The 17,309-nt window shown below is 35.5% G+C and overlaps 1 protein-coding gene across 1 annotated transcript in view; it reads right to left on the bottom strand.

Annotated features, from left to right (window-relative positions):
• The window catches only part of LOC127874702 (dynein axonemal heavy chain 6-like), a 279,888-nt gene that overhangs the window by 191,012 nt on the left and 71,567 nt on the right, over positions 1 to 17,309 (bottom strand). Inside the window, 8 exon segments of the mRNA XM_052419240.1 lie at positions 4,964 to 5,112; positions 5,949 to 6,066; positions 6,687 to 6,833; positions 7,596 to 7,717; positions 9,757 to 9,988; positions 13,528 to 13,778; positions 14,658 to 14,745; positions 15,060 to 15,253. Coding sequence (XP_052275200.1) covers positions 4,964 to 5,112; positions 5,949 to 6,066; positions 6,687 to 6,833; positions 7,596 to 7,717; positions 9,757 to 9,988; positions 13,528 to 13,778; positions 14,658 to 14,745; positions 15,060 to 15,253 — 1,301 coding nt within the window.

Below are 17,309 nucleotides of genomic sequence, written 5' to 3' on the forward strand. Positions count from 1 at the left end.
TTTATGGAAATTATTCATTTTCATCAACTAGTAGGGAAACTGAAGAAATAAAATTGAAAATCAGAATAGAATCTCATAACAATTATAACATAAATGAAAGAAAGAACAAGCATATATATTATATAGCCAGTTTTGTATATTTGATCTTGTTGGTTTTTTATCAGATAAACTATGAAACATAATATTGTGAGCTGCAAACCATGGTGTTTTAAGGCATTTTAAGGGCTCTCAAGGGAAATCAAGGTATTACACTCATTAAAATTAAGGACACAATAAATGTTTGAGAATCAGGCGCAGTGTGTAGGTTGGTGTGTTAGGGAGAAGGGGTGGGGGGAGAGAATTCTGCGTAGTGATCACAATCAAATCAATTTGAGATAATGATCATACTGCTGTTGATGATTCAGTGACATATGCCTTGTTCTGGGAATACTGGGCTGTATTCATGTGCGTTAAGTGTCGTCCCAGGTTACCCTGTACACTCATCACAGGCTTATCAGGGAAAACACTTCGTGCTTTTTTGGTTTTTATTTTTAAAGAAGTCAATCCTAATAAAAAATCTGGTTAAGGCAGGAAGTGTTTTCCCTTAATACACGTAGCTTAATTGTGAAAACTGCACAGGCTTATCCGGATCAAACTTTATGCACATGCATTAAGCCAAGTGTTTCCAAAACAAGGCTAATATTGTTTAGCCATATAACATTTGATGATGTCAAGTTCTAAAAATGCTAACAACATGCAGTTGCTTTAATATTCATGCTTTTGTTGTTGTTGTTGTCAATGATGATAACAGTTTATGTGGTTTAATGAGATGAAAGTCAAGTTGTTGATCGTATTATTGGCTGATACATTAACAGTTTGCAAACATCAAAATATTTTCTTTTGCATTTGTTTCCTGATCTTAATTTTAAAGAAATTTACTATATAAGAAATTAATATGAAATAATACGACGTCTGGAAAACATTTGTTTTGAGTTAATAACATTATACATGAGAGATGGATAATCAAAATCATCACTTGCCTTTTCGCTCTAAAAATTCATAAGAAGAACAGTTGGTAACATTAGAGTAGCAAGTAGTTTACTTTGCCATTTGTTAGATTAAATAAATAATTTAAAAGACTAATTGTAAACATAAATAAAAAGAAACAGATTATTAATTTAAATAAAAGTAAGCATAAAATTCTAACATGAAGTAACAAGAGCTGTCAGAGGACAGCGCGCTCGACTATTAGAGTGCTTGACAGTATAGCGTAAGCCATCATGGGGAAATTGTTCATATTCAATAATTTATTTGACGATCTTTCAAAAATAAAAAAAGGAAAAACAAATATTTTTTTTTTTGGGGGGGAGAGGGGGTATAATGTGGGGTGTGGTCATTTATAAGACGATCTTTCAAAAATAAAAAAAGGAAAAAAAAATTTTTTTTGGGGGGTGGGTGTAATAAGTGGGGTATAATTAGGGGTGGGGTAATTTATTAGATGATGTTAAAAAAAATAATTGGGGGGGGAGGTTGGGGGGGTAGGGGGGTGAGAGGGGGGTTATAATGTGTGTGGGGGGTAATTTATTAGATGATGTTAAAAAAAAAATGGGGGGAAGGAGGTTGGGAGGGGGGATAGGGGGCGTGAGAGGGGGGTATAATGTGGGGTGTGGTAATTTATAAGATGATGTTTAAAAAAAAAAATGGGGGGGGGGGGAGGGGGGGGGATTCTGGGTAGGGGCGTGGGGTATTGTTTGGGTGGAATCCATTGTGGTATTTAGGTAAGTGTTGTTTTGTCAAAGTAATAATAAAATGTGATTATAAATAAAGAAGTGATGGCAATTTAAGCAAAATGTTCAATTATCTAAGTGTAAAAGGGGCCATAATTATGTCAAAATGCTTGATACAGTGGTCTGCTCTTGTTTATAAGTTGGGGTCATGTTGGTTAACAAGTATGCAAAATATAAAAGCAATATGTCAAAGGATAAAGAAAATATTTGGGGTAGTACGCAAAGTTTAACATAGATTTATCAATAATATGCATATTCTAAGTATAAAAGGGGCAATAATTCTGTCAAAATGCTTGATACAGTTGTATGCTCTTGTTTATAGGTTGGGGTCAAGTATGCAAAATATGAAAGCAATATGTCAAGGGACATTGAAAATATTTGGGGTAGTACGCAAACTTAAACATTTGCTGCATATTCTAAGTGGAAAAGGGGCCATAATTAGGACAAAATGCTTGATAGAGTTGTATGCTCTTGTTTATAGGTTGGGGTCATGTTGGTAAACAAGTATGCAAAATATAAAAGCAAAATGTCAGAGGATATACCGTACATTCACGGCCATAAGTCTACCTCGGCCATAAGTCGAGGGGTATAATGTGGCTAGAAAAACTTGGTTTTTTGCCTTGACTCTGCCATAAGTCGGGGGGTAAATTTCCTCAATATCTCAGACATGTTTAAGTGACGTTTTAGTCATGGTTCTGAGGGCTTTTGTACCGGCAATTGACATTTTCTGGGATATTAATAATAAAAATATATTTAAAACGAAACATTCAACGTTTCAATTATTTATTATCACGAAAAATATATTTTTTTGTTCAAAATCATAATTACATATCATTCATTATTTTGAACTAAATATATATTTCACAAATCAAAATTATTATCCCATTTAACGTAATAAGTTTAAGCGTTTATATTATGAGCAGATATTTTGTATTCAAATGTTAGTGCTGTTGATGTGAAAATTCGGTAAAATCTTGAACGCAGAAATTCATTCTATGGTCAAAATAATTGTAACTTGCTCTCAAATAATAAACAACGCTTTTGCCATTATGCGTGAAACACGTGAATTTACCAACACTCGCATTGCTCGCTATTCGACTGATAATATATATTCGTAAATCACGAGATACCCGAGGAATATTTTCTGCATTCTGGAAAAACATCTTATCTTATTAATACTTAGCAGATAATCGAAAGTAATTGTGTATTTAATATGTCCAATTACACATTTTATCAATCCAGGGTGAGTGCGTAATATAATTATAATCAAACAATGAACGATATCTTTACTCAGATAAGATCTATTAATTTACGAAATGATTATGCATTAATTGTGGGACAGTTGTGAATAAATCAACGAAACCACACCTTCATCAAATCAAAAAATATACCAGGTGAAGTTGAACAATAGCGATAAGTTAATGGCGTATCCAACGATCGAGTAATTATTTTTGATTGGTCAGAAGTAGTTTGTAGCAGAACCGTTGTGCATATCATTAACGGATAACTATTTTAGGCTTGACGCAATAAAGACAAATGATCGAAAGAATGCCAACACTACACTTTACAATTTGATCTTAGTCAAAAGGCCGGGAAGCTAGTCGGTGGCATAAAGACACCTGCACCTGTTGACAGTTGTATTTAAAAGGATTAACTTTAAATGGGTACAAGTGTCAGCAGTGGATTTTCTATTGTTCTTAGGAGACAACGGACGATGTATCGATAGACAAATTGCTATGTATTATTTTCGCCACTTAACCGTATGTCACTAATGTTAAATATTTTCGAAGTTATTTTTACATGTTTTTATTTGGACTTATTACAAAGATTAATGAATTAAAAACCAATGTAAAGTATTTTGTTATCGGCGGACATTTAAGTAAAAGACGAGTCGGCCATACCGTAAACAGTCATCATTCCTCCGCTTCGGAGATTTATTACTAAAAAAAACCGGCACAGAAATGTGTTTATTTTTTAATTTTTATTTAGTACCTCATCCATAAGTCGAGTTGACTTTTAAAGTAAATTTTGGGAGCGTTTTTAGGTCGACTTTTGGCCGCAAATTTACGGTAGGAAATATTTGGGGTAGTACGCAAAGTTTAACATAGATTTATCAATAATATGCATATTCTAAGTATAAAATGGGCAATAACTCTGTCAAAATGCTTGATACAGTTGTATGCTCTTGTTTAAAGGTTGGGGTCATGATGGTAAACAAGTATGCAAAATATGAAAGCAATACGTCAAGGGACATTGAAAATATTTGGGGTAGTACGCAAACTTTAACATTTGCTGCATATTCTAAGTGAAAAAGGGGCCATAATTATGACAAAATGCTTGATAGAGTTGTCTGCTATTGTTTATAGGTTGGGGTCATGTTGGTAAACAAGTATGCAAAATATGAAAGCAATATGTCAAGGGACAATGAAAACAATTGGGGTAGTACGAAAACTTTAACATTTGCACGCCATCGCAGACGCAGGGGTGAGTAGGATAGCTCCACTATAGATATTTCATATATAATAGTCGAGCTAAAAATAAATATAAAATTCTAACATGAAGTTAAAGTAAATATAAAATTCTAACATGAAGTAAAATAAATATACAATTCTAACATTACTCTAATGGAATTTGTATTGTTATATTGGCAATAAAAAACTCAAAAAAATGTTGGTTCTGTTATTGGAGACTTTGTTGAACAAATGATAATCAACTATGAATGTTTTTCACCCTTGTGCCACATGGTGAAACTTACTTTTCATCTTGTAAACTCCATTTCCTTGAAACATACATGACACAAACACATACAAATAAACTGAACATGTTTCTTTGTTAACATTATATTTTTTTACTTTTCCTTTGACATTAAAAAACAATGTCATTAATTTTACTATCAATTTAATAATTATTTAATGTGTTTTCCATTTATCAAAAGTTAAATAATAGTTCATGCCACAAAGTTGCATAAAAGATATCTTAAAGTTGAATTAAATATCAACAAGTTAGGTAATTAGTTTTTGGGCATCATATATTTTACAACAAATTTTAATATAATTGTTCTTTAGTTCAACAATTAATGCAATGCTACACAGGTAATCAAAATCATTAAGATAACTTTACTCTGAAACTTAACTGATTCTAAATGCTCTGCATCCGTGCAAACTACACAATATCAGCACAACACACTCATGACCTACTTCTGCTGAGCCTGGAGGCGGCCATGCCCTGCCATTACAAGGACCGACTTGATGGCGCGCATCCCGAAGTCATAGTGGTCCTGCTGGGAGAGCTGACGACTTGCCAGCTGGTACAGATTCACAATCTTACCCGACAGCGACTTCGCATCCTGGCGAATAAGAATATAATTAAATGTTTATTGTGGGTCTTTCGATGTATGTATGAGCTGTATCATGCAAATATGGGTCTTATGCCATATTGGCCAGCGTAGCCGAAGACAAGCCTGCACAACTGCACAGTCTGGTCTGGAGCTACCAGGGGGCTAATACGACCAAAAACGTTGCGTGACTTTATAGGGACAGGTTTGCTCCTGACCAGACGGTAAGGATGCATATGGGCCATGCTATGTGAAAAAGGGGTCTAATACAGTTCGCACAGGCTAATCAGGTACGACACTTTCCACCTAAACTAGATTTTTGCTCAGAAGAGACTTTCTTTAAACAAAAAATATACAAGCAGAAAGTGTCGTCCCTGATTAGCCTATGTGGACTACACAAGCTTATCTGGGACGACACTGTACGCACATGCATTCAACCCCCTTTTCACAGAGCACGGCCCATATATAATTAAGTAACATGTCTGGGCTTTACATTTGTTCACACCTGAAAGACTCTATGTCAGTAATTGTAGTTCTTTTGTCTACCTGGAATCATCAATATCATTCAAAGCTTTAAAAGTGCAATTAAAATATTAATTTACACTGTTATGTTGAATTTGACATTTAATGTCATGCAATGCAAAGCAATGTTATAAAATACAATTCAATCTTATGCAATTCAATATAAAGTAGTGAAATACAATGCAATATCATTCAATCCAATATAATGTAATAAAATAGAATGAAATGTCATGTAATGCAATATAATGATATACAAAGCTATGTTATCCACTCAACTGAAATGGAGAGCAATTAAATGCAATAAAATGTTAGAGGAGTTCCTATACCTGAAAGCCTTCAGAGAAGAGCATGATCTCTGCAATCTGTGAGTAGTCCGGCACCATCATGGCGACCGGCCGGAACAGAGACTTGAGATTGTCTGGGAGCTCCACACGTCCAGCGTACCTGTCATACAAGTGACAAGTTATCAGCAAACGCAGTACACCTGGGCTCATATATGCTTACACTTTTCATCTAAAAAGACAATGGGCGATAGTTCTACCGAATTCATCTCCCAATTAACCCCAGCATCTTAATGTTAAAGTGTTATCCCAGATTAGACTGAGCGATCCATTTATATTAGCATGACTGCATGGACAACACTTTTGGCCTGAACTGAACTTCTGCTAAAGACTTCATTTAAATGAAAAATTTAAAACAAGATGTGTTTGTGAAACACTATGTCCCCCCATATGTTTGACCTTTGACCTTAAAGGATGACCTTGACCTTTTACCACTCAAAATGTGCAGCTTCATGAGACACACATGCATGCCAAATATCAAGTTGCTATCTTCAATATTGCAAAAGTTATGGCCAATGTTAAAGTTTGGCGCAAACAAACCAACAAACAGAGAGGACAAAAACAATATGTCCACCAGTATAGACTGGGGGACATAAAAAGCAAACAAAAATTGTTTTCACTGATTAGCCTGCCAGACTGCACAGGCTTATCTGGGACAACACTTTACACACATTTGTTTAACACAGTTTTCCCCGAGCAAAGCTCAAATTAATTTATACTTACGTGGGATTCATGGTTATAAAGTATCCACAGGTTGGGTTCAGTTTGATCTCCTTTCCTTCAAACACAAACCGCAGAGCCCCCGCGTCCTTAGCTGTCTTGATGGTCAGAATCTGCTGGGCCACCACTGACAGCACCTCCAGGTCAATTCTGGGAACATAAACAAAGTGATCTAGATGATCTGTATTGGTACAAATTGCAAAAAAAGAGCATCAAAGTAAATCACAATGGGGCACAGTTTCCTCTTGTGTAAATGTAAAAAATATTATATGAATTAATTACTCAACATGAAATATGTAAGGTAAAGAAGCATTCAGGTACCAAATACAGGAAAATAAAGTTGATTCGCACAGAAAACTAAGGAGAAAGTTCCCAACTTTGTATGCTCTGGTTTAATGAATATTTACAAAAAACATTGTAAATTCCCCCCCCCACCCCTCCTAACATAGACATGAACAAGTGTCAATACAAAAATAAGTACCAAATACACATGTAGTTACACTTCAGCTGTACCAGCTAGAGAGAAACCTTACAATATAATCTGATCCTATATTAATGTCATGGAACCAAGCCCCAAACAGTGAGGCAAAATAAGAATGCACTATACAAGGCACACATGTACATAACAACAAGAGATGTATTTGTCAGAAACACAATGCCCCCTACAGCGCCGCTTTGAAGCCATATATTTGACCTTTTACCTTGAAGGATGACCTTGACCTTTCACCACTCAAAATGTGCAGCTCCATGAGATACATATGCATGCCAAATATCAAGTTGCTATCTTCAATATTGCAAAAGTTATGACCAAGGTGAAAGTTTTGGGACAGACTGACAGAATGACAAAAAAACAATATACCCCTGATCATTCGATCCAGGGGCATACACAAATACAGAAAGTCCAAGTCCTACCTATTAAACTCATCAAAGCAGCACCAAGATCCTGACTGGGAGAGACCAGAGAAGAACTTGCCAAGCATCTTGTAGTCCAGACCCTCCGAACAGTTGAACACCACACACTGCTTGCCCATCGCCTGCAATACACACAAACATTCTAAAGTTTAGTGCATTATAAATACTGAAAAATTCACATCGCTTCTCTGGTTTTCATAAACAATGCTGATGTCATTTCATCATAAGCAATTAATTTTACCACTTAGATAAATATGTGTATGCATTTGTAGTTCATTAGAAAGTTAAATTAAATTAAAGACCTTTCTTACTAGATTCGAGTTTTAAAGGCTTCATTTACAACCCTAAGATACTGATGAGCAGCAAACAGCATAAAACCTGGCCCCGTGTTCACAAAACATTTTTGCAATCAAAAATCGATTTGAAATGACATCGATTTTCATTTTTGCCTATCAACTACAGTGAAAACTCGCTATTAAGACCACTTGTGGGACTTTTCAAAAGTGGTCGTAATAGCGAGGTGGTCTTAATTCTGAGTTTTCATGAATTTGATGGACATATAATTACAACAACGTAAATATTCACTGAACTTTTATCTGTTTGCATACAATATAACAGTCATCCGTTTATACATTGTATTTATACATTGTACAAAGATAGTATTTCAAGTTGTTCATTAAAGAAGTGTAAATACATGTATATGTACTTTTCATCAAGATCCTTGATGTTTACTTAACGAATGAGTCATTTGTCGTCTGCTTAGCATTTTGTCGAATAAAAGTCGAGATTTTCTTTTTAGAATAGCTTGAACCCGAGTCTTTCCAATGCCGAATAAATCGTCGTTGAGATTTCCCATCACTTGCGTCGATAAAATCAATCTTTTCTTTTAAACACAACTCTTTCCGTTTTCGCTTATCCATTTCGAATAACGATATGGTATAAAAGCCGGTTTTTATATCCATCACGAACAAAACCGTGTTACTCAAATATCCTAACTGTTAAATTATTCGCCGTAATAAATCTTTAAAGTGTGTACCAAACAACTACCAATTTACCCATCAAAGACTCAATAATAATAATAGCTAATTGTCAATCAATGGTTAAAAATTATAACAAGTGCCGAAAATCTAACACCTGTGTCGCAAATTGATGCCAAAAACCGTTGTCGTTAATTGTGGTTAATTGGGTCAGAATGGCTTCGTACACAAGCCCGATAGTACCACAACATCAGATCAAGTAAGGTGTGAAAATTACTGGTCGTTTGGCGGGTGTCAATTAAGAACAATATCGATAATTGGTACTGATTAAAGTGGTCGTAATAGCGGATTAGAGGGTTGGTCGGATTAGTGAGTGTAACGACCATTGAAATATAGAAGGAACAAATCGGGACTGAAAAATGGTGGTCGACTTAGCGAGTTGGTCGGAATACCGAGGTGGTCGTAAAGAGAGTTTTCACTGTACAATGGAAATCCATGTTCAATGACAAGCAAAATCAATTTTCGATTGCAAAAACTGTTTTGTGAACACGGGGCCTGAACAGACTGTGAGTTACTCGCAGTCTGTTCTGGTTTTTGTTGTGTTGTTTGCACATAGACATTTTAACTTTGTTTTCTGAGTGTGAAAGGGTTAAATAAGATATGAGGCACATTCTGGAAAATCAGGGCTAAATGCATGAGAGTAAATTCTTGTACCAGATTAGCCTGTGCAGGGGACACTTTCAACTTTTACATAAGTTTTCGTTTAAAGGAAGTCTCCTTTAAACTCAAATCCAATTTATACATTAAGCCCTGTTTTCCCAGAACAAGGCTCATTGAGGGACAAGTAAAAAAAAGTAATGTCTGCATTGTTTTGTTACAAACATATACCAATCATCAAGATACTCACACATTTGTCACATTTATGTGACGAAAATTATTTATTGATAGAGCTTTGTTCTCAGAAAAACTGGGCGTAATGCACATGCATGAAGTTACGTCAAAGATTAGTCTGTGAAGTCATAAGTGGTTCAGGGACACTTCTATCGGCCTAGACTTCTTTAAAACAAAAGATATCATTAAAGCAGAAAGTGTCGTCCCTTATTAGCCTAAGCAGAATGCACACTTCAAACGCACATCCATTAAGCCCAGATGTTCCAGAACAAGCTCAACTGAAGCCTGCTCACCTTGGCAAGATCCTTGACAGTCTCAGTCTTGCCGGTTCCTGCGGGCCCTGCAGGTGACCCACCTAAGTGCAGATGCAGGGCACCGGTCAGTGTGAGGTAGCAGCGATCCGTGAGGGGGGTGATGACGAGACGTGACGAGCAGCCCAGGTACTCGTACCCGTACTGGAACGAGGCATTGCTCTGGTACACCTGGCAGTTGTTGGTCATCTCATCCCACTCATAACGCAGTTGTCTGCAAATAAAATAAGATACTTTTGTGGGTTTTGTTTGATATGGTTTTTACTTTGCTTATCTGTATTATTACTACAGTGGAAACCCTCTAAACCGGATCCTCTCTATACCGGAATCCTCTCTAAACCAAGCAAATTGTACGGTCTCATTTTTTCCCTATAAAACCATGCGCAAAATATCTTCTCAAGACTGTAATCACCTAAATTCCGAATACCGTCATTCTTTGGATCAAAATTGGGTAATTTCATATGTAATTGTACCTCCTCTAAACCGGTAAGGACCGGTTTTTGAACCTCAGACTTAGAGTCAAAAACGTGTGAGTAGCGGATTAAAGACTTGTGAAATGAATAAAGATGGTCGAAACTAAAAATCCCAAAACAATTTAAAGACTTGGCCTATGATGTTAATATCGAGCAATAGAAGTGATAATACTGATTATAATTACTGATAACAAACAAAAGGTTCTTTAGTGTAACACTGAAATGTATGTAAGTGTTCAGGAAATGATCAATAAGGTGGAGAAGACTATCATGCGTGGTATGAAAAAATGTTTGAAAAAAAAAGAAGAGTTGTTTACATGTTTTTGTTTCTGAAAAATCACCTAACACATGCATATAACATTGTTTGTTTTTCAGGATGCACTCTTTGATCTATGTTGTGACTGATATAGCTTTCGAATCAACAGATAAAGTGATATGTGTTGTCCTTATGTGATGCAATATGAATGAAAGTTATATAAGTAAACAATTTTCTGAAAGTGTTTTTTTTTCCACATTAGGCTATGTAATTGACCTTCTGAAAGTAAAATTTCCTCAATAAACCGGAATCCTCTCTTAACCGAAATTTCCTCTCGGTCCCGGGGGTGTCCGGTTTAGAGGGGTTCCACGGTATTTGATGTTTTGCAATTTCAGTTTTTTGCTTTTATTAAAATGTGGTTTGTTTTGCTTGCGATTTTATAATTTGTTGTCTATTTCTTGCATTTTCATACTTTTGCTTATGTCTTCATGCTCTTTTAAAATGTTGCTTCTGTTTATTTTCTCTTCTATAATCTTGTATCTTTTATTTGCCCTTTAAACATTTGGCTTCTTTTTACTTGCTTTTTTATCATTTGGCTTTTTTTGTGCTCTTTGATGTTTTGTCTCCTTTTTCTTGCTCTTTATAATTTGGGTTTTGTTCACTGAACAGTTGTAAGTCTTCTGACTTGTAAGTTGTCTGCCACATTCACAGAGACACCTACTCTGGTTTAAGTAGGTGGCTATTGAATAAACTTTGCCATACAAGAAATAAAAGTTTCAAGACCAAACATTGATTAAAAAAATAAAGTGGAATGGTTTTATTTTGTCTTGCTGTTCTTATGAGTTAAATATGTTCTTAGTACAGTCTTAATAGTTGTAAATATTTCTATGAAAACTGAAATTTGCTTATACATAACATACTTGTTATTGAGTGAATGAAAATAATACTATTAATGTAGAGTCTTTGATATTTTTATTATTTTCTAGGCCACGACTTTTTTTTTTATTGGTTTACAAAAATTATTTTGAAAATGGTACATCGGGCGGTCGAAAAAAAAAAAAAAAAAAAAACATCATTGGAAAAAAAAGTTAATGCTAATAACATCAGAACAAAGACAACATATCTATTATAACCTTAACACAGAGACAAAAAATCAAATTATGCAATGAAACACATCTATATCTTCAAATGAAATGAGTCCTAACAGCACCTTATGTAACATCAGGCAATTTTAAACACTCCATTACATGACATGCGTTCTTCTCCCATTAAAACGAAAAACTGCGCTTCATTTCCATAATTGGATGCGCACCATTACGCAATGCGATGCCCGTTGCATAAATCTTATATAAGATAAACTACTCATACACAAATTACCCGGTATGTGTTTGCTCTTACTCGACTTATGAGATCGTACATGAAAAAAAATCGAGGTAGATCGATCCATGCGTCGTCGCGGTAATGTTTGTCAAAGTTGTTGTTGTCATGAAAACTCGTTGATTTACTACGCAAAACGTCTTATTTGAACTGACGCGAATTAATTTAATCATATTTGTCAACTTCGCTTTTGCTTTATTTTGATAATTTAATCCAAAGTTTAATGTTAGCAAGTGTTTTTTTTTTACTGGAATTGTAAACAAGGAGTCAGTTAAAGTCTTCCGAAAATGTGCAGTCTGTGTGAATTGACAGTTTGACGTCATCAAAGGAAAGCCGCTTTCTGTCGGAAGCAATAAAGCGACAAATTTCGCGCCGAAAAAATTGGCTTCCTTTGTCTAGCAATCAACATGCCGAACCAATCGTGTGTTTGTTTCTCAATTGCAATCCTCCAATTTAATAAAAGCACGTGCATAGCTCCGCCTTCGAATCTTTTGCAGAGAACGGAGGCGGAGTTTAACGGTTAATTGAGCTAGTGTTTTACACAAGTTGAGTTCCGATTTGCCGAAATTACTCGGCCCTAAGCATTGAAACGACAAATACATTTATCAATGATTTTCCGAGATATACCGATTTGTTCCGATTTCCAAACTTTCTGTACAGTTCCTATAAACTATGGTGGACGTGTTTACAAAATTCCTAAACACATATATCGTAAATAATGGCAGTGTTTTATTGGATTATTTATACTTATTATCAAATACTATCGGGTTTGTTTAATATAATTAACATGTTAAACAATATAGTTGCGTCACAGACACGGAAATAAATTTTGATGGGGTCGACATTTGACTGACGCTGATTTTTTTATTGTCTGTAATTTTTACCCGAAATAAATTTTGAGAAGTGCCCATAAAAGGACTGGTACATAATGTGTCACATTGAAAAATATCCCGATCTCTGCAATTTATGTGAACCAATCGTTGATTGTACTTACTTGATTTTATTCGCAACCGTACTCAAACCGGATCGTTTTTTTCTCATTTCGCTCATTTTGAAGTGCGGTCGGGAATAAAATATTTAAAAAAAAGACGATTTTCCGATTTTATTTTTTTTCCCATTTTCCAAAAATTAGGGTCGGCGGTTTTGTAAACCAAGAAATATAAAAGTCGTGGCCCTAAGGAAAAGAAAATGAACAAACAAGAATGTGCCACAGACATTGATTCCCCCACACCTTAGTTTCGGACAAATCTACTATATATTCAACAGTGGACAAATAAGACAATGGGCCATATTTCTTCCAAAACTAGACAAATTTCCTTTAGTTTATGAGAAATCCACCAAGCAGTTAAAGAGCATTTAAATACAAAATATTTGGGACTATATTTTAGATGGTGGAAAAAATGACAAAGAGCCATAATTCAGCCAAAACTTGTCACATCAAAATTGAACTGTGAAAGTTTTAGCAAGATCCACCCCATTAGATTAAAGGATGTTGAATATACAATCTCCAGTACATGTGTAAGTATGGACAAGCACAGAATTGCAATGCCTAATGCCTCCATCTACAGGGGGGGCATCAAAATAAATAGTAAAATAAAATGAAATGTATTTAATCATTTTTACACAAACAAACGGTCTGACACCTACTTGGTCCACTCAAAGTCGTCTCTAAGCGTCACTTGTTCACTGATCATGCCGGAGATGATATCCCGACTATGCACGTCGATGGTCAACAGTGCCTCGATACACATGGTCTGGTGGGGCTGCAGGTAGGTCGACACCAGTCCGGCCAACTGACCAAGTGACCCAATCATCTTCTCTAGCACCGAGATGAGCGCCTTACGAGGGTCAGGTGTGTCAAAGCATCGCAACACGTCCTTGTTGAACATGATCTGAGCCTAGCACACAAGAAGTTTGAAAGCTTGTATTGTATTTGGGCAGTGCTCTGTGAAAAGGGGGTTTAATGCATGTGCTATAGCTGTAGTCCCAGATTAGCCTCTGCAGTCCGCATAGGCTAATCTGGGATGACACTTTCCGCTTTTATGATATTTTCTGTTTAAAGAAAGTCTCTTGTTAGCAAAAATCCAGTTAAGGCGAAAGTGTCTTCCTTGATTAGCCTGTGCAGACTGCACAGTTGTTGCTTCTGTATAACCTGTTTGCTTATGCACTGTGCTTGGTGGGTAGGCTCTACTTTCAAATGGAGGCACCAACACCGAGATGGGTTTTTTGTGTGATTAATTATTAGTTGGTAATTATAATGAGTATCAAATAAAAGAGCTTTTTAATGAGTAAGGACAAAGGCCTACCATTCCACTTGTGGGGAAAAGTATCAAAAAAGCTGCAAAAGAGATAACTTTATTCTTCTGTGGATTATATCGTTGTGTATGCACATTTGATAAATGTGCTTATGCATCAGTATACAGATGACTAAAATGTAGTATAGTTTACTTTAAACCTATTTATTTTAGCTTGATTGCATAGAAAGGCTTTTTTTTAAACGCTCTTAAGTCCGTTTCTTGAGACTAGAACCAGTACTTGGTGTCTATGGTGTAAATAGAAAGGACGCCTGATCATTGGGGATTGAACACGTGTCCTCCCGACAGACACAATATCTACTACATCACTGAGACCTGATATAGTGTAATGAAGAGACGTGACCTCCCGACAGACACAATATCTACTACATCACTGAGACCTGATATAGTGTAATGAAGTGACATCACAGTATGGGTGGAATGATGCAAAGCAGTCATGCCTATTTCAGCTAGGTTACATACCACTGTAAGGACAACTTGTCCAGGGTGTTTCAACACCCACTCTGTCAGAGAAATCCCCAACCAGTCAGCCAAACCAAGCTTAAGGTGACTGCAATCAACAACAGATCAGATTATAAATATATCATTTACGTTAATTATAAACATTCCAAATAAAAATATAAAAACATATTCTCCATAACTTAAAGCGTAACAAATTCTATTTTATTTTTAACAAGTATTTTAAAAAAAGTTGCAAATTCTCAAAGTACAGGACAGAACACGTCGTTATTTCTTTGAATAAATGTTGCCAGTCCAAAATAAAACATGTGAAAAATATGCTTTTCTGATGAGATCTTCCTCCTAAGCATATGAAAAACAATAAGTCCCATATTTTATAAGAGTGTGAAAAATACAACTACATACCGTTTGACAGTCTCGAACATGTGCGCCTCAACATTGCTAAGCCACATCTCAACGGCGCCCTTGGCACGCACGCTCCGAGTCATCTGTACCACCTCTCCCTCCGCAGAGGTCATCGAGTGCACGGCCGGTGGGTGACGTGGAATGCTCTTGATCTCCAGGGACTTAATGTTGCCAAAACATTTGCCCAGGTGGGGCTGAAAATTGGAGATCAGTTGGTAACATGTTGTCAAAACATTTGCACAGGTGGGGCTGAAAAATGGGAGGTCAGTTGGCAACATGTTGCTCAAACACTTGCATAGGTGGGGCTGAAAATGGGAGATTAGTTGGCAACATGTTGCCAAAACATTTGCCCAGGTGGGGGTGAAAATCGGAGATCATTTGGTAACACATTGATGAAATACTTGCATAGGTGAGGTCAAATACGATAGATCAATTTGTTACATTAGATGAAACACTTAAATACGTGAGGCTGAAATGTCAGATCCGTTAACATGTTGCCGAATCACTTGCACAGGTGGGGCTGAAAAGGGAAGATCAGTTGGTCACTGAAGTCTGTTAACTAAGTAGTGGAAGAAGAAAATGGTGAGAATGACTACATTGATAATCAAGTTGATGAAAACAATAGTTAAACATGACATGCTGAGATTGTACATAAAATAAAGAACAAAATGAACATGGTAATCTTCCGATAACTCTTGTTATTCTGAAATAATTTGCTCATTTTTAAAAACAACAGTGACAAAAGAATAATAAAGAATACAAGAATGGCATTGCTTACACTTTAAAATGTTCATGTAAACATTTACACAGGAGTTCAGACAATGCCTGGTAAACATCAGATCTAAATGATCCTCACACATTTGTTTTAAGTGGTAAATTCTACCACCCACAAAGTGACAAAAAAGGGTAAAACTAAATTTCAAACTAATTTTGAAATAAGTATACAATGTATTCAAAGCAGCTTATTGCTAATGTTTGCGATATTTGAACATGACATGGATCAAAGAAGCATATTTGAATGCACTATATACAATATGTAGTCTAACATGCAGTTTTGTTTAAAAAAAAATATTTCGTGTCAAAGCAGCAAGAGAAAAAGAAACATTTATGTTTATTTCATTTGTAACCACTACTTAGTAATTTTTGCCATATCTACATGATTTTTATAAAGATTATGAAAATTTGAATTAACTCAAATCATAATTATCACTATGGGCTTTATAAATGTAGCACAGATAATGGCTTTTCATCACTCTCAGAAAAAACAAAATATGAAATTGTAAGCGACTGTTATTTCAATATTCTGTCATTCTTGACTAGTTAAAGTTAATCCAATGATACATACCTTATCATTTTGCTTGCAATATTTATTGAAAAATTTAGTATTTTAGGAATATGTTTCAGAGGATAATTCCAAAGAACAGCTACAATCAGTACTTTTAAACTTGTCAACAAAAGACAGATTTGGGATAAGCCAAATAAAGATAAATCTCCTCACCAGCTTCAAGATTAATTCCTATTCATCCAAAATAACAAACATTACAGTGAGTTGCGATCATTTTAAAATCCCAAACAAAACTTATGTGCTCTTTTGTTCAAAATGGTATAGCTGCAAAACATATGGCATCCATAAGCAATGATTGGGTAATATTGTAAATTGCTTGTTATAATGAGAAGTGCACTAAATGCCACTTTCTGTTACACATATAAACACGAAAGTGGGTGATTTCCAGCTGAAAACTCTTAAGACTTACCTAAAAACCTAACCTAAAAGTTTTTTAAATGCCTACAGCAGCAGTAAAAAGATAAATCAGACAATAATATAGAAACAGATAACTAAAGTTTATAAACATTCTTCCTATTTTTCAAAATATTCTGTATCTACAATTCTTTACCAGCGTAATGTACAGGTAACTAACTGCTTCTAACCTTACCAGATAATAAGACACTGTCTTTTCAGTCTGTAAAATAACGCTAACGACTTATTCAATTGATAGAACAAAATGGGCAGTGCTCTGTGAAAATGGGGTTTTATGCATGTCCGCAGGGGATTATCAGGGACGACACTTTTCTCTTTTATGATATTTTTCGTTTACAGAAAGTCTCTTCTTAGTAGAAATTCAGTTAAGGCAAAAAGTGTCGTCCCTGATAAGCCTGTGCAAACTGCAAAGGCTAATTTGGAACAACACTTTACGTACATGCGTTAAACCCCTTTTTCACAGAACGTGGCTAAAATATAAAAATGATACA

Source organism: Dreissena polymorpha, chromosome 3 (genome assembly GCF_020536995.1).
Source record: "Dreissena polymorpha isolate Duluth1 chromosome 3, UMN_Dpol_1.0, whole genome shotgun sequence".
Lineage (NCBI taxonomy): Eukaryota > Metazoa > Mollusca > Bivalvia > Myida > Dreissenidae > Dreissena > Dreissena polymorpha.